General features: G+C 40.6%; 2 protein-coding genes across 2 annotated transcripts in view; both read left to right on the top strand.

The window, feature by feature from the left end:
• The window catches only part of LOC137039676 (uncharacterized), a 71,324-nt gene that overhangs the window by 28,656 nt on the left and 15,358 nt on the right, over positions 1–27,310 (top strand). The window lies entirely within an intron of this gene.
• LOC137039385 (nectin-1-like) lies at positions 872–27,161 on the top strand. The gene is made up of 5 exons (XM_067414705.1): positions 872–1,317; positions 13,959–14,333; positions 21,465–21,764; positions 24,248–24,365; positions 26,935–27,161. The coding sequence occupies exons 2-5, from the start codon at positions 13,994–13,996 to the stop codon at positions 27,116–27,118; spliced, it is 942 nt and encodes a 313-aa protein (XP_067270806.1). The 5' UTR covers positions 872–1,317; positions 13,959–13,993; the 3' UTR covers positions 27,119–27,161.

Genomic DNA, 27,310 nt, shown 5'->3' with positions numbered 1-27,310 from the left:
CTTTTTGTCTCTCTCCCTCTCTCTTTTTATCTGTCAGGTAACATTCTATTCATGCTGGGAACAATTAATAGTGTACGTTTTTATCATCTCATACATTATTTTGTAACTATTTTAAGTGTAACCATAACCAAATTTTGTCATTTAAATGATTTCAATTACAAATGATTTGCTAACTAGTTTTGATTTGGTATTGACTTTGAATTGTTTCCTATTGCGATACAATTTAGTCACATTAAAGCAACGGATATGATCAAACTGTTGATTTGAGACATTTTAACATGCTATGGGTCAGTTTATTTCTGTTGAAAATGACACCTTTGATCTTAAGGAAGTTGAGATGACTGAAAATCAAAGTCTCGATGTTTAGAGGATGTGAATTAATCAGAAGGAAAGATCTAGACATCACATGCATTAACACTTGCAGATGTGCGGTTATTTTAGCTGACGGTGTAGTTTCTTCACATCAGCACATCTATCATTTTATCACTGATCCAGTTTTGAAGAGTTTGTCTTTTCATATTTGTGGACTGAAACTGTTGAAGACGTTTCACACTGTAAATGTGTTTTTATGGCTTCAGTTGTTCACAGTTGTGTACCATGTAATACATTTCTGGTTAAATTAGTTAGAGAGGATTAACATTCACTGTTATTCTCATATAGAAATAACTGAACCGAATAATTTTATCAATTTTAATTTTAGCATTTTTTTTACTGCTGCAGAATATTACTGTGGGGAGGTTGACGAACGTGTAACGGAAATGAACTACAGTGCCCATAATGCAATGCAACAAGTGGGAGGAGTCAGTAATCAGATGGAAGTGGAAGTCCAATCCAAAAGGATCACAGGTGTGTGTGTGTGTGTGTGGGAGTGATGAAGCAAGGATAGAGGGGTTTCGTTTGGAGGTGACAAACTATAGCAAAAGAGAGGTTAGAACTGTCTGAAGTCTTGAGAGGGTTAATGTGTGGAAAAATGTGCTTGAAGATTACAGATGAGATGCGCTTCGTTTGCTGCACTGCGGATGTGTGCTTCAACTACTGTAGTTCCAGCAAGCTGCTCCCTAGTGCTGTTTGGGTCAACGTAAGCCATATCAATCGATCATAAATGCTGGGGGAAAAGGACGCTGACAATGAAACGACAAACCCAAAGATGACCGCGTCATGCCAGTTGCACAGTGGACGAGAGTTTGGATGTTTGCTACGCCATTCGTATACAGCTGTGTTTTGAACTGTGCAGGGTTGGAATGCCGTGACGACGGGTGAGGTTGACTGGATAGTCCTGGACAGACTGAAAATCCTCTGGTGAACATTGGACTTCAGGTAGGCCTTGAACAGTTATCCTTTCTACTCAACAAGGCCTTAAATCCCTACTGACTGTCTAAAAGGATGGGGTTAGTGGACATTTAACCCATACTACACACACACTTATACGAGCACACCTACATACATCACGTTTCTTTTGAACTTTGTTTGATAACATGAACATTCAAATGCATTACCTGAATTTTGATATTCAGAAATATTGTTTTGGACCTCTTGTGACTTTCCTATGAAAATGTGTAAATTCTTCTGTCTCTTTTTGAAAGATACTTGTGAGCCACTGAGGCTTCATGAGATTTTTTTTTTTTTTGGTTTTCCTTGTCTACCTAACCCCCCCCCCCCCCCCCCCACCGATTTAAATAAGCAAGGTGCATGAAAAAAGGAAATGAACCCCCTTTGAGTTGAATAAAAATAAGCCTATCAAATGTGTTGAACTTGTAAAAATTATTTACAAGTTATGTTATATTTGTACTGTTCTGTGAAGTGATTTGCATACCTAGACTCACTTCGTCACAGAAAATGGTGCCCGAACAGGGACTTGAACCCTGAAAATGTATCATCTGAAAGTGGGGAATATTATATTATCACTTTTGAATTTATTTGTTTTCTTATGGTTGTTTAAATATACTGCTGGGATAATAACAAATTGGACTCTTTTGAGGATTTATCTGAACTTTGAACTGAACTGGTTTCTTTTATTCTGATTGAACTCTGTGTCAAGTACTTCAGCTAAAGGAAAGCGTTTGAACCAGCCACACCACACACTCAACCGTGTGGTCATCTTGTAAAAAAAAAAAAAAAAAAAAAAAAAATACACGTGTATTTGTTATTCATTGAAAAGTGGTAATATCAGTATTTTGACACGAGTGTGTCACCATTTTGTAGTTTATTTTGGTGCCCATTGGAAAAAAAAAAAAAAAAACACTCCACAGAACAATTGTATTTCCTTTTCTGGAAAATGAAAATGTAACCTCATTGTAGTTTATTTTGGGTTCCCAGAAATTGAAGAAATTGAGACAGGCCCAAAAGTAATTTCATTACATATTTTTTTATTTTTACATTTCACCATTGCCCACTCCATTTCCATACACACAGCAACCATGGCCAATACCCCTCCACCACCATCTACTTTTGTGGTAATTGATCCTCCCGACTTTGCGACACCCAACTGGGTACCAGTGCAACAAACCCCACGACCACCACCTCCTGTTCCCACCTTCTACTCTACACCCACATTGTTTCACAGTCCTCCCAGAACCCAGGTGCGCTTTGCTACTCCACTTACTGGGGAAAATGCTCCCTCACCGACGGATCTCATGCAGTTGTGCACCTCCACAGAAATATCACCTTCTTCACCTCCTTCAGGAACACAGCAAGACTTGCCTGGATTTCTCCCAACTCCTGGCAGAGGAATTTATGAGTTGTCAGAGCAAGTAAAAGGGAACTGGGATATCTTGTTTAACTGGCTCAAACAGCAGGACCAAGCTTTGAAGGTACTCACCCAGGAATTTGCAACTACAACTTCATTACATAAAGCCCAGTTTGAAACCTTGACTGCTAACATTAACTCCAACTATCAGCAGCTACATTCCACGATCACTGCTCAGAAACAACGTGAAGGAGAGGACGCTGATCAACTGACAAAGGCAATGAATGTGATGGTAACAGGAGAACTACAGAAAAGTGAACACACCATAGTCTCTGAAGTCCAATTCATGGTGGAACAATTGCAGCTAGAGGAGTAGAAAGACCTGCAGAGCATGCGGCAAAGTACTCGGCAGGACCGTGGCCAACTTTCCCAGGAGATCAGTCAATGTAATGTCCAACTGAATACCTTAAGTGACTCCCTGAAAGAGCTGAAAGTAGAAACATGTTAACACCTGGAATGAGTTCGAGACAGCCTTCCTCTCATTTCTCACGGAATATTATGAAGATGAGTTAGCTGAGCGTGTTCGCACCAGAATTCAAGGAGAAAAGGAATCCATTAGAGACTTCACTTTCACCTACAGAGCTTTATGCAAGTGCTGGAGACCTGTGTTGACAGAAAATGAGTTAGTCAAAATGATACTGAAGAATATCAAACCACACCTTGCCAGCCAACTTCGCAGCTGAGTAAGTACAGTGGATGAATTGGTAAAACTTGGTCATCAGCTGGAAAAAGACTATGCTCAACAGTTGCATTATGAGGGGCGGACAGCAACTTCATCTATACCACCAAAACCTACCTCCAACCGCCAAGTTGAAAGACCTGCCGTCCAATGCTGGAGATATAAAGGTCAACATCCCCCTGGAAACTGTCCTCAATACTCCTCACCATTGCCTTCAAATCCTCATTGTTATCCTGGAAATAAGCAAACGTCTCCCTCACCAAGGACTGGTGGAACACCATCCAATAACGCCCTGTCTGTCACACCTCCCTCCCAACCATCTGCCATGACTGGAACTTTTACTCCTAAACTTCAGTCCATACCTCAACAATTAGTTGTCCCTATTAGCATTGGCATCTGGACATGCAAGGCCATAGTCGATACAGGGGCAAGCTATACTCTTTTACACAAAAGTTTATGAACTGAACTGGCATTCTTTGAAACTCTCTGCCCTTGGTCCCTTGGTCCCCCCTACTTGGCTAATGGTGAAACTGCAGTACCTGTAGGATGGACAAACACAGAAATAAACCTCCACAACCAAGTGTTTTCCATACCTGTAGCCATCCTTTCCACCAAAGCGCTAGCATACTCTGTAGTCTTGGGATTGGATTTTATATTCATCAGTGGGCTACAGATCAATGTTGCAGATGGAACATATTCTTTCAAGTCCACTCCCAATAGGGAATATCCTTTCCAGCCGGGACAAGCTAGCATTCCTGCTAGAAGAATCCAATATCTGAAAGAGACAGCAAACAATAAAAAGACAGACCAGACTCTCTTTTTGTTCAGCTCTGTTCCCCCACCTCAAAGTGCAAAATATCCCAACCACCAGATAGTCTGGATGACACAACTTTAATAAGGACTCTAGTAGACACAGCACACTTACCACCTGAGGGAAAGTACCAACTGCTTCACCTCCTGGAAAACAATCCTCAAGTTGGCACCCTCCAGCTTGGAAGAACAACAGTACTTCAGCACTGTCTTTATACTGTCCATCCTGTACCCATTAAACAGCGTCCATACAGATTAACCCCAGAGAAACAAAATGTGGTACAAGAACACTAACCAAATGTTGAAAAATGGTCTCATATAGCCGTCTCACTCTGCTTGGGCTTCACCCATTGTCCTGGTCCCAAAGAAAGATGGCAGCTTGAGATTCTGTGTGGATTACAGGAGGGTCAATGCTATCACTGAGAGAGATGCCTATCCTCTACCTAATATTTCAGAGATTTGCAGTTATATTTTCCAGCATGGACCTCAACAGTGGGTACTGGCAGTAGACTATGGCAGCAGAGAGCAAGCCCAAGACTGCATTCATCTGGTTTATACATATTCAATCTTATGCCTTTCGAGCTGAAGAATGCTCCAGCGACATTTCAGCGCTTAATGGAGACTGTCCTGGGTGAACTACAAGGAAGAATATGTTTCGTATAAATTGACGACATTATCATTTACTCACCCTCTGTCACACAACACTTCCATGATCTTCAGACTATCTTCACCCAATTGCACAGAGCAGGTTTAACGATCAACCTGAAAAAGAGTAAATTTTGCCTTAAGGAATTGACCTTTCTGGGACATGTGGTTAACACAAAGGGCATCTCGGCTGACCCTAGCAAAGTAGAGGCCATCCGCTCTTACCCAGTCCCCAAGAACCTTAAGGAATTTCAACGATTTCTCAGGCTGGCAGGATGGTACCATCGGTTTGTGCCCAATTTCTCTCGGATAGCTGAGCCTATAAACGCCTTGAAGAAAAAGGGACATACTTTTCACTGGTCACCAAAGTGTCAACAATCCTTCGAGAAATTGAAAACCTTTCTCATCACACCCCCCATTCTGGGTCATCCGGATCTCCAGCTTCCTTTTGTTGTCTACACTGATGCCAGTGACTCGGGATTGGGTGCGGTGTTGACACAACGTAAGACGCATGGCTTGGAAGAATGGTAGCCGTATGTTAACTAAAGCTGAGCCGAATTATTCGGCCACTGAGAGAATGTTTGGCAATTGTATGGGCACTAGAAAAGTGGCAACATTACCTGGAACTGAAGCTCTTCACCATAGTGACAGATCATTCCGCTCTTCAGTGGGTCATGAATTCCACCAAAACCACGGGACGTCTAATTCGTTGGGCGCTCCATTTGCAGAAATTTGATTTTGTGGTGGAGTACTGAAAGGGAAAGCTCAATGAAGCCCCAGATTCTTTATACCGAATGCACTCCGCACCTGGATGCCACTTGTACTCCACTCAGAAGGAGGAATCTGGATTTCCAATTTCAGCAGTGAACATCTGGGAAGAACAACACAAAGATCCGGTAATTACCAAGATATTTCACTCACTAGCGGAAAACGATTCTTCTTTGCAAGACCAATATACAGTGGTTGAAGACAAACTCTATCATCAAACCCATGTGACAAATGGACAAGTGCACTATAAAATCTATGTTCCTGCTACACTTGTCCCAAACATTCTTCAACATTACCATGCACATCTCTTAAGTGGTCATTTAGGGATTTATAAAACTTACAAGAGAGTTCGGGAAATGCTTTCTGGCCGGGGATGTGGTCCGATATAAAACAATTTGTAAAGAGATGTGTAAAATGCCAAATCCTCAAAACAGACCAACGGAAACCTACTGGGAAAATTAACAGCACACGACCAAATCAGATCATGGGGGTAGACCTGATGGGACCCTTACCCCGCAGCACGAGTCAAAACGAATACCTTTTAGTGTTCGTTGACTACTTCACTCATTGGGTAGAACTGTTTCCCATTTGTACAGCTACAGCCAAGACTTTTGCAAACTTATTCAGAAAAGAGATACTCACCAGATGGGGAGTCCCAGACTTTCTGGTATCCGACCGAGGTACCCAGTTTGTGTCTGCAATATTTAAAGAAGTGTGTGAGAATTGGAATGTCACGCCAAAATTAACTACAGCCTACCACCCACAGCCAAACATGACCGAACGGGTCAATCGAACTGTTAAAAGTATGATTGCAACATATGTAGAAGACCGTCACAACCGATGGGACCAATACCTACCAGAATTTAGGTTTGCCATTAACTCTGCAGTACAGGAAACTACCGGAATGACTCCTGTAGAACTCCACTTAGGAAGGAAGCTGCAGGAGCCGATGGACAGGATTCTAAAAGGTAAAAGCCCTCATCTGTCACCTACTGCACCCCACTATGATACTATTAATCACTTAAAGCAATTGCAGGCAAGAGCAAAGGAGAACTGTAAAAAAGCAAATATAAGACAGCTTCGAAATTTACAACAAGAATCGACGAGACGTCCTATTCAAGGAAAAAGACAGAGTATAGATGAGACAATTTCCCCAGTCCAGTGCAAAGAAAAATGTCACAGCTAAACTTGCACCAAAATGGAAAGGACCCTACAGGGTAATTCAGCAAATGGGGCCAGTAAATTACTGAATAGCCCTGGAATCCACAGGGGAAGATGTTCGTGTTGTCCATGTATTCAAATTCAAAATTCAAATTCAAAAAGCTTTATTGTCTATCCCCACAGGGGTAGAAAATTGTCTTTAGACAAGAGGCTCAACAAACAATATACTAACTATCAATACACATCTAACAATAATATAATACAACAGACAACCACACAATTCAAGATAACTCCCCTATTTCCTATTTAAAATGTTAACGGCCAAATCGTCTACCAGACGGAAGTAAATCAAATGAGCTGTACAGAGGATGGGTAGAGTCTGTCACAATAGCAGATGCTTTCCTTTTTACTGCCACAATATAAAGATCAGACAGGGTTTCTTGTTTCTCACCAATAATTTTACCAGCTATGTTTATAATCCTTAAAGGTCTATTTTTGCATTTAACAGAAACAGAGTTATACCAGGATACAATGTTGAAAGTAAGCACAGATTCGATAAGGGATTTATACACCACAATCAGAATATCTTTTTCCACATTAAAGCTCCTCAATTTCCTCAATAAGCCTAGACGTTGATATGTCTTCTTAAAGACACTTTCCGAGTGCTCGTCAAATTTAAACTGGGAGTCAATTTCTGTACCCAGATATTTAAAAGATCCCACCTGCTCAACTTCCTCTCCATTAATTATCAAGGGTTTAAAGAATGTGTGTGCATTAATTACCCCGGAGCAAAGTTCTCTGGTTTTGTCAATATTAAGCTGGAGAAAACTCTCCTTTGTCCAGGCCATGATAGAGTTGACAAACTCAAAATAAATGTCCAGTGATTGGGTATCTCTCATACATCCCACCAATGCCATATCATCTGCATTTTTTTATCAGCATCAAATTCTCATTATTACAGGTAATCTCATTTGTATAGATAGAAAAAAGAATCGGGGATAGAACACATCCCTGTGGAAGACCAGATTTTAAAACTGCATTCTCTGACCTTTTACCATTTACTATCACGTGTTGGGGACGGTCCCTTAAGAAATTGTTAATCCATAAAATAAAGGTTTGATGCACATCCACCTCCTCTAAACGCCTCAAAAGTTTATTTATGTTAACTGTATTAAAAGCAGATGAAAAGTCCATAAATAAAATCCTAATGTGCGAGTTTGCCATGTCCAGCAAAGTAAGGGTGGCATCTTCAACTCCGCACCCAGCCCTATAAGCAAATTGTAGAGGGTCAAGTTTATCAGTCGTTGCCTGGGAGAGTTGCTGATAAACTACTCTCTCCATGCACTTACAGAGCACAGATGTTAAAGCTACTGGTCTGTAGTCCTCAAGCACCTTAGCATGAGCTTTTTTCGGTAACGGGATTATGGTGCTTTCCTTCCATGCTCGTGGTACAACATTAAAATCAAGAGACAACTGAAAAAGTTGTGTCAACACACCCTTCAGCTGAGATGCACATTCCCTCAGTACTTTGCCCTTTATTCCATCCGGCCCTGATGCCTTTTGGGGTTTGACTTTCATTAAAACCTTTCCCACATTTTGGTCCTCAATTCTTATGGGGAGAAAATCAGAGTGCTCTATAGGAGTCCAGAGTTCATTTAAATTGTCATTATTAAAACGGGCATAAAACTGGTTCAGTTCAGTAGAAAAACTGCCAGAGTCAGGGCATTGGATACTGTTTTGCTTCTGATTTCTTCCCATCATAGTATTTAGGCCCTGCCATGCCATCCGTGCATTCCCCATTGTAAACGTTTCTTTGCGTTTATATTGATGTTTGGCCTGCTTATTTTTTAGCTTCAGATCTTTCTGTAATTTGTTAAAACCATATCTATCTCCATTTAAAAAGCTATTTTTTTTTAAGATTTAAAAAAATGTTTCAGATCCTTTGTAACCCGAGGCTTATTGTTAGGGTAACACTTCACATTTTTTACAGGAATGACATTGTCAACACAGAAATCTACTTACCCAGATATGGAAGCATTTAGCATATCTACATCATTTCCACAATCCTTAACAAATACATCCCAATCTGTTACTTCAAAACATCCTCTTAGTTTTTCAGTGGATTCAAAGTCCCATACCTGGACAGTCCTAGTTTGCACTTTCTCAGTTTTTAATTTTTGCTTATATCGAGGTAGGAGCAGCATTATGATCGGAACGACCAAGAGGCGGACGTGCCGTGGAGATGTAAGCACTTGGTATATTTCCATAGCACAAGTCCAATGTTTTTTCCAGTCTAGTAACACAAGTGACATATTGCTCCAGGTGCGGCAGATGTGTAGCAATGTCACATCGATTGAAATCTCCAAGCAAAAACACTGGCTGATCTCCAACTCTGTTTACAACATTATTAAAAATATCTGTAATGCACTTAGCAGCTAATATAAAATCAGGACCCGGGACGTACACCAGTATCACTGTTATTTGAGTAAATTCTCGAGGGATATAATGAGGTCGGAAGGAAACCACCATGATTTCATAGTGTTTGGAGCAGTCGGTTTCCCTCAGCGTAAAATTTGTAGCCCATCTGTTATTCACAGCCATACACAGGCCCCCACCAACAGTTTTCTGAGTTTTAAAGGTATCTCGATCAAACCTAATCAAAGTAAATCCATCAAAACTACTGAATGATTCTGTGAGCTGTGCACAATCTCTGCATGATGTGTGAGCTGTGTGTGTGCGTTACAATGCAGTGCTGTATTAGTTTAGAATGGTGATTAACTGACCTGTACAATAAGCTGTTTAAATCAGTTTTGAGCATCCAGATGGCAAAATCAAACATTTGTTGTGGGGTGCGCTTTATTTGTCATTTTAACTGTTGGAAACAGGAAATGCGTTTCAGGAAATATATATGTAGGCCAGAGACTAGTCGACGTCAAGCTTAAAGCGACATGGCAGAATATTAAAGTCGACTAGTCTCTGCAAACCCCAGTAGATACAGATATCTAATCCAATATTTCACTCTTCTTCTATTAGTTTCCATTCTGGGCTACAGTTCATTAGAAAATGTATAATCAGCAAAAGCTTGTTGATGTTCGTGATGTTAAAGGAGATGGATGTGTGAGGTTAGGGGGAGGATTCACACACAACCAGATAAATATCACAGTTCAGTGCTTCAGATCAATCTTTCAGACATTTGAAGAGTCACTATCGTGGGCTTTTCAGTGAACCGATGAAGAAAATGTTTCTCAGATTTGTTTTGCTCTGTTCCTGTTTTCGCCATCTGGATGGTGAGTTTTAAATGTGTTTATATGGCTTTGGTTGTTTCTGTTCTGGTATCATGTGATAAATTACTGGTTAAATGAGTAAGAGAAGATTAACATTCACTGTTAGTGTCAGCAACGGTGGCTGTAGTGAAGCGCACGACTCAGGAAATAACTCAAAGAACAGTCTTTACTCTAATAATCCACACAATACACAGGAGAATCATGGGGAGAAACACAAGCACGTAACGTAGACGATACCGGACGATGAGCTGAACAGAACTCAGGGTTTAAATAATGGAGATCATGGGAAGAACAGAAACAGGTCTGGGATTAATGAACTAATGATAGAGAACATAGGTCCGTAAACTAAACTTTTTAAATCTGAATACCTCTTCAGAGCTTAGTTCAGTAATGTTTAATCAATTATTAATCTGATGTTTCCTCTGGAAGCCCTGAAATTTCTCCCAAATGTAATTTTAATGCCATAGATTTGGATATTATTTCACTGTGACCGACCTTCGATATCCGTGACCTTTCCCTGCATCAACCTTTGTTCCTTCAAAGCATGAAGTAACTCGATGTTTAAGGTTTTTATCTCATCTAGCCTAGAACATCCCTGGCAACATCATGCAGCTTCTGGTTTGTCTCTTCAACTTCGGTTTTAGTATCCTTCCTAAACTCTTCTTTGAATTGACTAAATTCTTATCTCAACTCCATCTTCAAGTCGGAGATATCTTTGCTGAGTGCCAGCACTGCGCATAAAGTTTTGACGCATCTTTCTCCGGTGGAGACTGGAGTCCATTTTTCAGTCGTTTCTTGTATTTGAATTGGAAATTCTTCAAGGATGAGGGCCTTTTCCACTCAGTGACCGGGAGCTATAGTTTTATGCTGCCACCTTGCACCTCGCACCAACCGGGAGACCCACTACATAAACTTTAACATTTATTGTGCTAACTGAGGCCTGTAAATTCTGAGGTTTAGCTCTTGGGAGTTTTGCTATTTATCTGGATACACGGTCTGATCATTACACGGTCTGATCTTGGGGTGATTTTGCTGGGACGTCTACTCCTGGGAAGATTGGAAGAGTGGAACAAGAACCACTTTATTTACAGCCTGCAGATTCACATGTACCCTGTAACTACATGAAACAAGAGTGTAACAAGAGCCACTTTAATTTACAGCTGCAGATTCATCCTTACCCTGTAACTACATGAAACAAGAGGGGAACAATACCAGCAGCCATATCACCCTGTAGCCCAAGACTGGTTTCCCACTGAAGCTAAGCAGGGCTGAGCCTGGCCAGTACCTGGATGGGAGACCAACTGGGAAAACTAGGAGTTGCTGGTAGAAGTGTTAGGGAGGCCAGAAGGGGGCGCTCACCCTGTGGTCTGTGTGGGTCCTAACACCCCAGTAAAGTGATGGGGACACTATACTGACAAAGAGCACCGTCTTTCAGATGAGACGTTAAACCGAGGTCCTAATTCTCTGTGGTCGTTAAAAATCCTAAGGATGTCCTTCGATAAAGAGTAGGGGTGTAACCCCGGCATCCTAGCCAAATTTGCCCATTGGCCTCTGTCCATCATGGCCTCCTAATCATCCCCCTCTCCATTGGCCTTATCACTCTCTCTCCTCTCAACCAATCAGCTGGTATGTGGTGGGTGTTCTGGCGCAATATGACTGCCGTTGCATCATCCAGGTGGATGCTGCACATAAGTGCTATATAAATGTAACAAATTATTAATTAATTATTATGTAGCTACAGGGTAAGGATAAATCTGTGGGCTGTAAATTAAAGTGGCTCTTGTTCCTCTCTGGTTTCGTGTAGTTACAGGGTAGGTACAAAAAATGTCTTTCCATGTTGGCCTGAACCTGTTGTTTGGCGACTCATAGTGCAGAAACTGTTGCGTGTTAAACACATTTTAATGGGAACGGCTATTGCCAAAGGCATCCCTCAGTCCACAAAGCTCCCCAAAGCTCCTCAGTCCACCATCGCAGACATTCGCGCGCCTCGCCGGAAGTAAGGGGGGTCGCTCACTAACGTGGAGAAGACACCCACATAGCGTCATTATGGCCACTTTTATATGCTACCAAAACAGGAGGGTAACTGAAACACTCCTTTTAATAACAACTTTTGTCAGGGGTAGACAATACTGCTACATTTAACTGGCTTATGAATGCCCTTGTCTGTAGGAAGCTGATCCCTGATCAGTAATTTACCTTAAACTATTAAAGTTTGCCTGTTTAAAGTCAAATTTTCAACCGGTATAATTTGAATATTTGCTGTAAAAAATATATTTAGACTTGAATGGGCATTTTCATGAAACTGGCTCCTTTTACAGTCACATTTTATATGGTTTGGGAAAAAATACTTTTTAAATAAAAATGTAGGAATATTCAGAAAGGTCACAAGGTTGACACTTTTTTTTTGATATTACAAGTGTTCAAGGTCATACAATTACTCTTAGTAAGATAATTTAATACTGATATCTCTACAAACATGCACTTTTTGTTATTAGTTATTGACTATACAAACTCATGGATTAAAAAAGAGATCTTGGGGAAATACTAAAGAAGTCTTTACATTATCTTTGAAAGTTAAAAGTCCCGTTCTTCGCATGTTTTCGAAGCTTTGATTATGTTTACAGTGTGCAATATAACATGAGTTCATGTTTCGCGTGTAAAAAAACACAGTATTTTTCACACAATTTATTTATCTGTACAGCACTGTTTCCTCTGTCCTAAAAACGGCCTGATGATTTCCTTGTTCTATGAAGTCCCTCCTTCAGAAATGCATAACGAGTTCTGATTGGGCCAGCGCTTCCCGTGTTGTGATTGGACAGCAGCTTAGCTCACTTTGCCCGGAAAGGCCCTGCCTCTTACCATAACGGGGAGATGCAAGCGCTGAATGAGCGCTCTTCTCCACGTGGGAGAGCAACGAGGCCACGCCCCCTATTTTGTGTGTTCTTGTGGGCGGAGGGTTCGTCAACAAACGGTTCTAGTGACGTCATTGCAGCAGGAAGTGCAGGGGTGTAGTCCAAACCGGCCGTTCGCTGTAGGCTTTGAAAGGGAACTTCTGTTAAATAAAATATCTCGCTTGGCATTGAACTTTGAGCTTTATAATTTTACAGGTATTATTTATGCTCTAACAGCAACATTACACACTAACTAAAGTTTGAAAGATGGAATCGCGAAGAACGGGACCTTTAACTTTCTGCAAGACGATGATGTCAATAATATAGCATTTCGTTTACATATTTATATCAGGGATACAAATGATAACCATTTGGTCAAATGAACAGCATTTTTTCTACTTTTATGAGTGGCATAATTAAGCACAGTAGTTCAGAGTTACTTCCTCTTTGCTAAGGTCTCTCTGTAAGATTGACCTATTTTACCAGTCATAAATAAGAGAGGGGGGAAAGGGAGGTGAAGGCAGGAAGCCTGCCCCTGACAGCAAGGAGAAATATAGCTACTCTGGGTCTTTTACGAAAGGTTTGTTAAAGACAACAAAACTCAACTGGCTGTTGAGCGATCTCAATGTTTTGCGTGATATATCTGCGCCTTTTTTCCCCCATTTATAGACATGTGTGTGTGTATGTGTGCTTAAATTCTCTACCTGAGCACAGGATGTGCACACCTATTTTGTATTTTATGAATGTAATTAACCGTCAATTTATTAGCACTAGCAAATAATGTTTATAGAAAAAATATGACTCTTTTCCCAATAAAACTTAATAACCTACTTAATCATAAAATAATTCCTACATTAATTTGGACTTTGAACTTAGATTATGCCACATAATGAGTATAGTGCATTAATCAGTCATTGTTCCCAGCACTGATTGGTTGACTCGTTTGTAATCTCTCTCTTCCTGTCTTTCTGCAGCTGAGAACGAGCTGTCAGTGCAGACGGACCCCAGTATGTCTGGATTTGTGGGTGATACGGTCGAGCTACGATGTCTCTTCATCAATAGTAAGCCACCAGCGAAGATCTCCCAGGTCACCTGGCACAAGCTGATAAATGGCACCGCACAAAACGTTGCCACCGCCAACCCAGCCTTGGGAGTATCTGTGCTGCCCCCTTTCAAAGACCGTGTGAGCTTCAAGCACCCTGCGGTGCACCAGAAGACCCCTTCTTCTCTTGAGGATACCACCATTGTGTTTACCAACCTACGGCTCTCTGATGAAGCGACCTACATCTGCAGTTACACCGCATTCCCAGCAGGCAACAGGGAGAATATGGTCAAGCTCACAGTATTTGGTAAGACCACCACACTGGCAGTTGGAGAAAGAAAATGGAAGACAACCATCAAAATCGATAGAAGAATAACCAGAATGGCAAAGGCTCAGCCAATGATCACCTCCAGGATGATCAAAGACAGTCTGGAGTTGGGAATATAAATATATATATATATATATATATATATATATATATATATATATATATATATATATATATATATATATATATATATATATATATAGTGCTGTTCTACTGTGAAAAGAGCTCATTCACAAACAGACTGATAAATTGTTACATACATATGACATTGGGACTCATTGGGAAAAAATAACAAGCAGATCTTTTTTTGTGTATCATTTGTTCAAAAACATTTATTTGCAATGCTAATATTTGTGTAAGAATAGTTATAGGCCATGCATACAATTTACACATTGAATGGGACATGATTGTTCCCTTGAAAGGGACTGTGTTGATGACACTATTGGGAAGTGCGTCAGTGTGACTGGTATCTGAGGCAACTGTAAAATCACAGCAAACTTGTTGGCCAGCGACAGCCTATGACATCATCTTAGTGCGACCAGGAAGTATATAAGGGGTGCCTAGAGAACATGTCATCTTCTATTTCGTCTTCAGGGACTGTTTGTTTGAAGCAATTGTTTAATATCAAGGTAAGAAAAACATGGCTTGTGTAAGCAAACGTTTTAGGTAGTGTGTGGGATATATGTGGTAGATCTATGTAGATCTATGCTTGTGTTCAAAGCCTTTTAATACTTGATCATACACACAGCTTGTGCATTGTTTGTTTGGGCGAGGAACATGCACGCTCGGTTCTTGAAAGAGCTGTTTGCATAGTCTCGTTTGTCTATCATCCATGAGGAAACAGTGACAGGCCTTAGCTGTTGTACATACAGAGTGAATGATTCAGCCTCCTCTCAAAATTGAGTTGTTCTGCAAAGGCCGACCCAGTTAGATCTATGCTTGTGTGCTGGTTCTCACAAGGGCCGCCTCAATAGATGGCCTAGACTAGAAATAGGGGTATTCAAGGTGGTCTACTAAGCCAGTAGCCTAAACCTGTCCTGGAGTACCCCTACCACTGCACATTTTACATATTCCCCTCATCAGACACACATGATCCAAATCATGAGCTCATTAGTAGAGACCGCAAGACATGAAGTGGGTGTATCTGATGAGGGAGACATACAAAATAGGCAGTCCTGGGGGTTCTCCAGAACCGGTTTAGGAACCAATGTGCTAAGCATTCTCACCCCAGGCTTTAATTTTTATGAGAGGCTTCTTAGTTAGAGCCATAGGTTTATTTAACCAGCTGGCATCTACTATCCCTGGTTCTGGCCTTCTCTTACTACAAGAATCGTCTGGCCAAGGCCCGCCATTCTGCATTAGGTTAATTGCACTTTTGTTTAGGTGCAGTGTAGATAGCAGCTAGGGTCGCAGGCTATTCCCAAGGACTCCCCAGTGTAGTTGTCCCCTGGGCAGTGTCAGGCCTCTTTCACTTTGTGAATAGGAAGCAGTGTGCTGTGGTCCCTGCTCTCCAGAAGCTAGCTAGTCAGCTAGGGCTCTAGCATACGTTCTCCTCTAAGCTCCTTGAATTAACATTCAAAGGAAACCGGTTGAGTGTGGTTAGGCTCTTAAGTGAGGCCTCCATTCCCCAAGCGCTTAACAGAAGACAGCAATTATGCCATAATATTGAGAGCCCCAGCTGGTAGCCCTACACCCAGTAGGCCCTGTCTCAGGGTCATGCTGACAGTACTCTCCTGCTAAAAGTCACTGGGGTCACAGTTAAGGGTACTTATCTACAGCTCTGAGTTTAATCTGCCCTGCGCTATCTTGGCTCAGGTCAAGCTGTTATTGTTATTCCCTGGGAGCCTCCCTGAATCTAGCCCAGAGCCTTGTCTACTTCTCAGGTCAAGCCAACTACGTTCCCCTGAGAGGTGACTGGCAGGGCTTCTATCGGCTCCCTGGCCATATTCTGAAGTGTATGTGAAGTTGTGAGTTCCAGGCCTTTAAGCAGCCTTTTTAGGCCTTCTAGGTTATTTGGTGTCCTCTTTGAGGCTTAGGTTTATAGGTATCCCTGTCATACAACGTCACCTGTGGTGTCCCTCAAGGCTCAGTGCTCGGCCCCACCGTGTTCATCCTCTACATGCTCCTCCTTGGCCGTCTCTTCAGTCGGCATGGGATTTCTTTTCACTGCTATGCTGATGACACACAACTTTACCTTAGGACAAGTTCATCTCACTCTGCTGACCTCAACCCATCCACTTTGATCACTTGCCTGGATGAGATAAAGGGCGGTGGATGAAGCAAAACTTTCTGCAGCTAAACAGCTCCAAGAGTAAAGAAATCCTAGTTAGCACTCCACTTCAGGTCCGGAATTCTGTTATCACCAGCATTGCTTTCTCTGGTCAGGACATTCCACTTTCCACTTCAGTCACCTACCTGGGGGTCAGAATGGAATCGCAACTTACTTTTGAACCTCACATCAAACATCTGTGTAAGACCTCCTTCTTCCACCTCAGAAACATTGGCAAACTTTGTCCCATACTAACACTGGCAGATTCGGAGAAGCTTGTCCACGCCGTTGTCTCCTCCAGGCTGAACCACTGCAATTCGCTCCTTATCAGCACCCCTGGCAAAAAGCAAAAATTTCCAGAAGCTGCAGTATATTCAGAACACCACTTCTAGGATTTAGGGTGCGCAAATACGACTATCTCACCCCCATTTTTAAATCACTCCACTTGCTTCCTGTCTTGCTCAGGATCGAGTATAAGATCTCCTTCCTTACTCACCAGTGCATCCATGGTGACGCATCCACCTACCTCAAGGAACTCCTCACCACAAAAACATCCACACGTAACCTCCGCTCTGTTTCGACTTGTCTTTTAAGGACTCCCAGGGCCAAACTATGTACTATGGGAGAGCCGGCCTTCTGCTCAGCAGCCCCCAGTCTGTAGAAGGCTCCCCCTGACCACTTGCGGACCCCACAGACTGTAGATGCTTTTAAACGTCGTCTTAAAACCCACCTTTTTAGCAGCGCTTTTGATTGATTTGATTTGTTACATCTTAATTTTTTTCTGTTTTATTTATTTAATTTAATTTATTTATTATTTTGTTGTTGTTGTTGTTGATTGTTTTAAATCTGTAGCACTTTAAGATTTTGTTTAATATAAAGTGTGTTACAGATGAAATGTATTATTATTAGGGGCCAAGCACTGAAAGGGGTGAAGGCACCTATTGAAACCGTTAGTCTCCTCCTCCTTCTCCTCCTCCTCCTCCTCCTCCTCCTCCTCCTCCTCCGCCGCCGCCGCCGCCGTGGGAGTCTATGGCAGCCCATAGAATCGTATGGTAAAACATTGTGAAATTTAGCACACTCTTAGAGGCCAGTCTGAGCTGTCACTATAGCAAATTTGGTGACTCTAACTCAATCCCTTTAGCGCCACCACCTGTCCAAATTTCACTCATGTTTATGCTGATAACTTTTGACCCCTAAGGGCTAGAAAAAAAATTTTTCCTCTGATTCCTTGGCTCAAACCGATTCGATTTCTTCCTAGACTGTTCATCCAATTTGCACAAAAATGAACCAGATCATCTTCAGACCATGCTGACAAAAAATCTTACAAATCATGTTGATTCATCAAATCGTTTTCGATAAACGCGCAAAAACATTTTACGTAATGTTTGTGAAAACACACTTAAGGCAATATCTCCACAACGCTTTATCATATTCAAACCAAACTTGGTACATGTCATCCCAAGCAAGACCTGAGGCAAGATGCAGTGTTTCGGTGCAGCGCCACCTACTGGTCCGGAGATAATAATTTTTTGGATTATTACTTCTGAACCATTTATCCAAATCATAAAATTGGTCTTATTAGATTCAGGGTGTCATGCTGAGTTGAATCCTTGCCATGTCCAATGATACCAGACTTGCCAGGTTTCGGCATATGGTTTGCGCAGCGTTGTAATTTAGTGCTTAAAAAACATTTGCTGATATCTTGGAAACCGCTAGTCCGATCGAGACAAAACCAGCCTCAGAAGTTCGAAAACATAGGTCGATAGCTATATGTTAATGCCCAAATCTCAAAATATTCATAGTAAGGGGTAGCAAAATCCAATTAAAGTCAGGTGTTTCATTTTTTACGTTTTTTTCATATAAATGTCTATAACTCCAAAACAAAATGAGATATTTTCACCAAACTTGACACGCATATGTATGGGCTCACTATGAGGACAAATGGTGGGATTGTGGCTCTTGGTGGTGCTATAATAAAACAAAACATGAAATTCCCATTGACTTCAATGCAATATTTTGGTTTAAAATGCTAATGCTATAATTTACGAATGCATTAGCATATCGTTACAAAACTCGGTATGTGTCTTCCGCTCTATGTCCTGAAGCTACTCAAAAAGTTTTGGGGCAGCGCCACCTTGTGGTCAAAAGTTGTAATAAAATGTACAAAAATGCTAATAGCGTTTGATTAAATTAGTCCATAGTAATGAAACTGGTCATAATATATTCATTGGCTCATGCCGAGAACATGTATACCAATTTTGCCATATTTTGCAAACCTATCTGTCCTCCATCTTGTTATTTGTTAAAAACCTACTTTTTCAAACTCATCCTAGACCATTTGTCCAATTTTCACCAAAATGTAACCGTATCGTCTTCAGAACATGCCAACAAATAGTTATGGATTTTGTGATTGATAGACAAAACAGTTTTCATATACCACTGCAACAGAGTTGAGCCATGATGCAAAAATGACTCTTGAGGCTGTATCTCTGCAATGCTTTGACATATTGACACCAAACTTTGCATGTGTCATTGTCATCTCAGTCTGACTACCACATAGTGCCACCTATTGGTTGAAAGTGATAAACAATTAAACCATTATTATTGACTGTATTTAAAATTGTACTGCTATTTTGCCTAAAATAAACTTAATAGGTCCTTAATGGCTAATTGTTGTTTGAGACTTCCAGCCATGCTGGCATGTCTCGTCTTCTTCTTTGCGCTTGGCCCCGATAATGGCTGCTTGCAGCTATATTTATTATTATTTTTATTATAGCTTGGGCAGTGGCCGTAGGGAATACTGTCACTGACAGTTTTGTGTGACCTGAGGGGAGTGGTTCTGGCATTTCAGTTGTTACAGCCATTCATGGCATGCATTCCCTTCGGCATGGTAGCGTGGGTATATCATTCCCAATAGTGTTGTTGACGCAGTGCAAGTTCCCTTTCGAAAGGGAACATCAAAGGTTACGTATGTAAACCAAAGCACACAGGTTCATCACCGACAATGAAATGGTCTGAGACTTGAGTTCCCCATAAAAAGTTATATAAAAAAAAAAACATATTAAATTGATAAAACTGTGAAATGTGCCCCTTTAAATGGAGCAGATCATTTAATGCTTGATTCTGCACAGGCCATTCACACACACAAAATAACAAAACCACATTAATGACCTTGAAGAAAATATCAGCAATAAATCACACCATTCAAATACACAAAACGAATACACTACCATGCAGGACTGAAGGACATCCACCCCGGGCACCCCGATGAAAGTGGCCTAAAGGAAAAACACCAAATCACTCCATACTTACACCCCACCCCCCAACACAAGTGAAACACAGCACTCTCGGGTAAATGGAGACCTACTACCACAGCACCAGGACAGCCACATGATTGGCCCTCAGCTCCTGCATGGAAATACAACACACAAGAATTAGTACAAATGTCACACGCAAATATCAAACTTTTCACAACAATCCACAAAAAATGAAAATAAATCAATACCGAGAAACAATATTCAAGAATGGGAGAAACAAACTCCCTCTGTGTCATACGTACAATTTAGATGAAAATACACACACAAAGAGTACTCACTGGATCCAACACGGGAAATATCCCCCTTAGTCTCACACACACACATAGTAGCCAAACCCAAATAGGGCTCGGCCAAACAAGATGAAGTTAACACAAACCAACAAGTTCAATGCCACAATTATCACAAATCAATTGAAACTAAACAAATGAACTGCAGAAAAGCAGAAAGCAACCACAAAAACAATAAAGCAAAGCAACAAAGCCGCCCGGACTGCTACACGCGGTTCACGCTGGTGCAAAATATTCCAGCTCATTTAGATATCCTGGCATGTCATGCTCGGCTAATGATATGAAGGTTTTCCCTGCATAAGTAAACTGCAACTGGTGCACAGACGCCACTAAGCGGCTGACGCGTCCGATCGCTGAATAAATAACCAGCCAACCCAATCTATTCGGTTTTAAAGTAGTCCAATAGTTCACGTGTTACTGCCAGTCTCTGCCCTGCAGCACCGTCGAGCCCACAAAACGGGGGAAACAAAAAAATGGGGGTGGGTATTACAACCAAGCGCATTATGCAGTAAGCGTCATTCATTTAAATATCCTTCTCCTGATTTGTCCCTACGCACAGAGCCAATAAATAAACATTACGTCATTCTTCCCGCTATATGTTTTGACCCATTTCAAAGGCGGCCAAAATCAGGATTTGAATGGACTGAATAAAGCTCTCTCTACAAACTTGACGTGTGATGCTGCGCTGACTGGCTGACATGTAGCTATGCACATGAATCACTGTCACACACACAGTCTCACACACAGAAATATTTTGTAATATATTCATTTTTAACAAGCAGAATAATACAGCATCACGATACACATTTTATAAAAATGCCTTAGAAAGAAAGAAAAAAAATCATTACTGGTGTGCATCTTGAGACAAAACAATGGCACTGACACATTTTAAGATAAGGACTAGGGGCCTTGTCTGTGAAAGTGGGGGCATTTAAATCATAAAAAAAGTAGGCCTCGTTAACTGCTAATTGGCAGCTCATAAAGGATCGAGATTGGATGAATTTGGGCACCGTGAGAAATGAGTGGCTTCTACATCTGTTTGAGTGCTTTTTATGGTTTTGCTTTGAACACGGTGTACTTTTGTACTAACTTTTGTACGATTTCCATTTGTACTGACTGGAAGAAAACAACTTTTCAGAAAAGAAAGATTAGTGTTAGAACCTCTCAAAGTCACCTTTGTTTCTCCTTTACACACAGTATTTTATTGTTTTATTTACTGTTTACTTCTTTTGTACAGCACGGCCAGTGACCAAGTTGGTCTTGACTGCAACCAACATTGTGGAAAGGACTCCAAAACGCAAGATGCCCGTGGCCACCTGCATGTCGGCTAACAGCAAGCCTCCCAGCGTCATCAAATGGAACACCACTCTGAAGGGAGAGGCCACGTTTCAGGAAACACGCAATCCGAATGGCACTGTGACTGTGCGCAGTAACTACATCATGTTCCCCAGCCGCGAGACACACCGACAAAAGCTGACCTGCATCATCACCTACCGTTCAGAGCACTTTACTGACAGTGTCACACTCAACGTGCAGTGTAAGAACAATCTTTCACTCCAGCAGAAACACAAGAAATGATGCATCATTAATAGATTTACAGTGATACGCACATACTGTAGGGCAAACAATTTCATATAATTTATATTTTTTCGTGTTTTTCATGTCGCTTATACACACCATTCTGCATTTATTTATTTATAACCTAGTAATATTGTAAAATATTACAATATGAAAAACTGTTTTCTATTTTAAAGGTGTCATGAAATGGCTTTTTTTAATATACTGTTGTCTAAGGTCAACTAATGATGTTTGTGTGGTTTTTACATTCAAAAACATCATAACTAATAAGTAATAGGCTATTTTCTACACTGGTTTTGAGGCTCTCTCCTGAACGCTGGGTTTTGATGGGTGTGTCTCTGGAGACTTGGAAGTAAACGCCCCGGGCTAGGATTGGATAAGATTTGCATATTTAATGAGCTTAAGCTCCCCTGTCAGTTCACATGAGGGAGAGGAGAGATTTTGGGAGAAGCGGCAACCGGAATGATTTTTTCGATCACAGGGCTCGTAAACGTCTTTATCAAACAAACACAATGATTTATTTCTCATCCACCCGCGATTGATTGGAATATTATTTTTATATTACACATAGCCCGCTAGATTAATCTATATGAGCGCGAACCACGCACCCGCGTGCGCGCCACCCTTCAAATGTCAAGTACAGCACAGATCAAAAACGGAATTTTATGAGATTCATCGGCCTGCGAGCAATGAATCGGCTTTGCGAGCGATGTCCCATACTTGTCTGAGTCCAGCATGCTAAAGGTATGCTCTTTTAGACATGTATACATAAGCAAAACGATCTATAACAATGCAATACTATGTACTCACATAAGTATGTTGCACCATTCCTGTCGGATCAAAATCCAGCATCGACCGGAGATTGGTTACAAACGATTCTGCAGTGAACTGAATTGAACATGTCTTCCCCCCGTGAGCTGGAACTTCATTAAAAATAAAGTTCAACCACTCATTCCTAATATTAGGATCAGAAGGAAGCTTATGCAGCGACTGTGTTCTTCCACAACCAGGAATAGTGCAATATCTTGCTATCTTCCTCGGCATCTTTATTGTTATTGGCTATAGCACGAGCTGATCAGCTCCATGAGTCGATGGGTGGGGCCACTGGATGAGACGTGCTGTAGAGGCGTTTCGTCTGACGTCAGTATGAAGCTCAGGACAGTTTGCTGGGCCTGGTGTCTATAAAAGCTTTTCTTTGACTAACAAGGAAGTTTTCAGCTCTGAAACTTAGAGGATAATCTTATATTACCATGACCTTTTATATATCAAAAGTTCAAGGGAAAGTTGATTTCTCAATTCATCACCCCTTTAATATATTTCTAAATAAATTTTATTCCTGTGATGACAAAGTTGAATTTTCTTCATCATTTCTCCAGTCTTCAGTGTCACATGATCCTTCATAAATCATTCAATTTAATGCTCAAGAAACATTTGATTATCACTGTTTGCTGCTTGATATTTTTGTGGACATGTAACCCCTCCTGTTTAAACCACCCGTTCCAAGGGGGTCTCGAAACCTGGTCCGCCGGCATGAGAGATGGAGGCTCTAACAAGGAGGCCAAAGGCTGCAACCTCTAGTGTCAGTCACTAGAGCGTCTCTTGAGGACAGAGGAGTGAAGTTTACTTGCACAGTAACTACTAGCTGCCCTCTGTTACAGACACAGTGTTACAGACTAATAGCAACATATTCAAAAGTTTGAGGTAAAAAAAGAAAAATATAAACTTTTATTCAGCAATGTTACATTATAATCATAAAAAGTGCCACTAAAGACAGTAACATTTACAATTTTACACATTTTTTTTTTTAAATAAAAGCTTTTTTTTTTTTTTTTCAACTTGTCAAAGAATCACATTTTCCATTAAGCAGCAAAACTAATTCCAGCAGCAATAATAACTGAGCACCATCATGTGATACTAAATAATTCAGCTTTGCCATCACAGGAATACATTACAATAACATTAATAGAAACGTTCAGAGTAAATGCAACCTTGGTGAGCATAAAAGACTTCTTTCCAAAATATGAAAACGTCTTAATACTTACCAAGTTTTAGCCGGTAGTCTATATTATAAATCCCATATTATACATCACAAAGTGCATCACAAGTTCTGCAAAGGAGGTCTGGAAGAGATGTCACTGACCTGTCTCAGCCGCTGTTATCAGCTATTGTTTAGGGCAGTTTTCTAGCCCACATAAATTCTACTGATGGAGGAAATCTACCCATTCTCCCACGCTATGCTATCGTATAGATTGTTCTTGTGGTGTGTCTGTGTGAAAAGCCATGTTTAGAGCAACAGTGAGTTCACTGAGAATCACTCGTCCTGATTCTTGAGTGTTTTCCTAATCAAGTTACCCTGGCTAGCTAAAGTGGGTAGCTAAAGGGCACAGTAGTGGTTGTAGTCTCAGTAACCCTTAACTTGTCCGTTCTCCTCGTTTAACACAGATGCGCCAGAGGTAAAAATCGAGGGCTTTGACAGGAACTGGTACCTGAATCGTCCAAACGTGCAGCTCACGTGCAATGCAGACGCCAACCCACCCGTTACCGTCTACCAGTGGAAACTGTGAGTTATTCTCATCTGACCTACTAATCCATATTACAAAAAATTGCTTTGCTCTGTCAGTTTATTAATATAAGTATAATTCTTGCCTTTTTTATGTGTGTTTTACTAGTGTGTGCAGGAAACTATAGTTAATTTGTGTAAGTGAGGATGGCTAAATAAAGTTAACTGACATTATACCCACAAATTCTTCATACTACCAGTGGACTACCAGTAAAACTGATACAAATTTGGGACCAAAATTATTCAGACCTGAGCATCTTTTGCTTTAATTGCTAATGTGACCTTTTACACCACAGACTGAATGAAATTAAGCATTGCTTGGTCATTGGTCTTTGGTTCAAGTTCTGAAATTGACCCTTATTTTAGACAAATATTTACTGATCAAAACTATCACAGAAAAAAAAAACGTCCTCGAACTGGGGATTATCCGTTTCTATAATGACAAAATGAACCCCCGTGAAAGAATGCTATAATTGAATTTAAGTAAAGTATAATAATGTAATTTTAAGTACTAAGAAGAAAAAACAATAAAAGTAACATTGAAGTGTTATGCAAATGTGTTTATTTATTTAGGTTGTCATTACAAGAATAGCCTAGATATCTAACTCCACGCTGCATTTGTTTTGTTTAAGTTCACATTAATTTTGCATGAGAAAATTTTTGTACATTGGCTAAAGTTAATTACACAATTTTTTTAAATATTCCTGTGACAGTTCCATCATGTCAGCACTACACTTCCCACACCCTCCTTGATTCACACCTGTTTGAACCTCGTTATCACTGCACCTCATCTCCTCATCACCACCACAGGCAGCTAACACATTAAAGAAATTGTTGACTTACATGATGGAATATCATGCATCTTGGAAGTTATTTTGGCAAAAAAGGCATGTAACCAAATTCAAGGTTATTTTGGCTAGAAGTGGGTTACTTATAGCCAGACTATATTAGGTCTATAGTTAACTGAGACCAAAAGGACAGCTATTGCTCTCTGTGGAGTTTGTTTTTTCCGTGAAATTGTCTGAGGATAGAGGGAGTAGTGCGTTGTTTAGGGTTGTATGTTTGTTAATTTAACTTGTAGTAGTCATTGCTCTGTTTTGCGTCATCGCGTCCTGACAACACCACTAAACAATGGTAAAATCACTGTAACTGGTTTTATTGCGTTTATGAAACACTGACAGCAGCAATTCAATAAGAAACAAATGTTTAAATTCAGAATGAATAACAAATTTTACCCGTTCATAATAATAATGATCACAATTATCACAATAATAATCACAATTTACAATTTATCCCCCAAGTATAAGCCTATTATAATTATACTAAATTACTATGACATTACCACTGTTTTGTTTTTCGGAGAGGAAATTCTGAATTTCTGTATTGTAATTCATCTGCAAGGATGTAAAAAAAAAACTGTCCAGATCTTATATATTTGGTAATTCCAATATGAAGTGGATGTAGCAATAGACTGTCACATCAATATAGACTTCAGTTAATGTGCCTAGACAGTTGTTTATACTGAACAACTTCAGACATGGCACATCCAATCAGATTGAAAACTGTGTTTCATAATTAAACACAATGCTAACGCATGCTCTATTCTTCTCTAACAGTCTGATTTCCACCATGTTTGATGACCTGAATTAATGGTGTTTCATTGTTTAGATGCTTTATAGTACTAGCGGATGTTTCGTATCTCTTGCTCTGAAAACACTTAAGTCAGAAGGTTCCTAGTTGAAAGGTCCCTAAGAAGGACATGGCAGATTGAGATCATTGAGATGGAGGGAAGGAACTTGTTACATTTACATTTATGCATTTAGCAGATGCTTTTATCCAAAACGACTTGCAACTGAGGAGTACAGGAAGCGATCTGTCATGAAGAGGCGAAGAAGCGCAAAAAGTGCCTTAAATACAAAGTTTTGGACATAAGCTAGAATAGGGAGGGAATAGAGAAAAATAGAGGAAGAAGAACTAGAATTTTTTTGTTTTTGTTAAGTGGAAACAAGATAATCTGAGGTGTCTGGTGCCTGGAGAGGCATCATTATACTGATCTCTGATACGAAGCAAGGAGACTATCTGCCACTAGCACACCAAAGATTGTGACCTTTGTCTAGCTATTGAGATGCTGAACCATAAAGAGTTCAGAATTAGGCCATAATCAGATAGGACACTTCAGTTAAAGTCTCAGGGTAGCCACATAGCTAGTTTGTCATAGTCTCTTGGGATCCAACTTCTGGCACAGCACCCCAGAACTGAAAGAGTGGCAGCGAAACAACAGATTTTTTCGGATCTCTGCTTTTTGACTTTTTGTTTGTTTTCTCCATTTCAAATTACTTTCTCTGTTCTGGAGCAACATTCAAGCCTGTAAGGGCCCTTTCAGTCTGAGATGTGTAGTTCTCGAAGTATGCCTGGTATGTGTGTTTTTTTTTATAACAATGTAGATTGAATCTGTCCTCGTAATAACAGCTGATCTACTAATTTACCAACCTTACCCAATGTTGAGTTGGCTTTGTCTCTTTTTTTCCATACAGGTGAACTAAAAATATAATCGGTTTGTTTTTCTCAGGTTGAATGGACCACTTCCCAACAATATTGAAATCAAGAACAACACCCTGTTCTTCAAAGGCCCGGTGACCTACGAGCTCGGAGGAACATACGTCTGTGATGCCACCAATAGCATCGGCACACGCTCTGGATTGGTAGAGGTCAATGTGATGGGTAAGTTGTGGATGCTTATCCAAGATTCCTAGTGTGTTTAGGGGCTGGGAGAGCTTTAACCAGTGCTCAGGCGATTGTAGCGCCAGAAATGTGAGTTTTGTAAGAGTTGCATGTCAACATGTGATCCTAACAAGTTACTTTTTGTGATCTAATGCTGTTGACATTCAGACATTTGAATCAGTGTCAAAATAATTTGTGTGCTGCGTTCTGAATGTTAAACTCAT

This window comes from Pseudorasbora parva, chromosome 14 (assembly GCF_024679245.1).
Source record: "Pseudorasbora parva isolate DD20220531a chromosome 14, ASM2467924v1, whole genome shotgun sequence".
Lineage (NCBI taxonomy): Eukaryota > Metazoa > Chordata > Actinopteri > Cypriniformes > Gobionidae > Pseudorasbora > Pseudorasbora parva.
The sequence above is the reverse complement of the archived record's forward strand: the minus strand, read 5'-3'. Positions and strand labels throughout refer to the sequence as shown.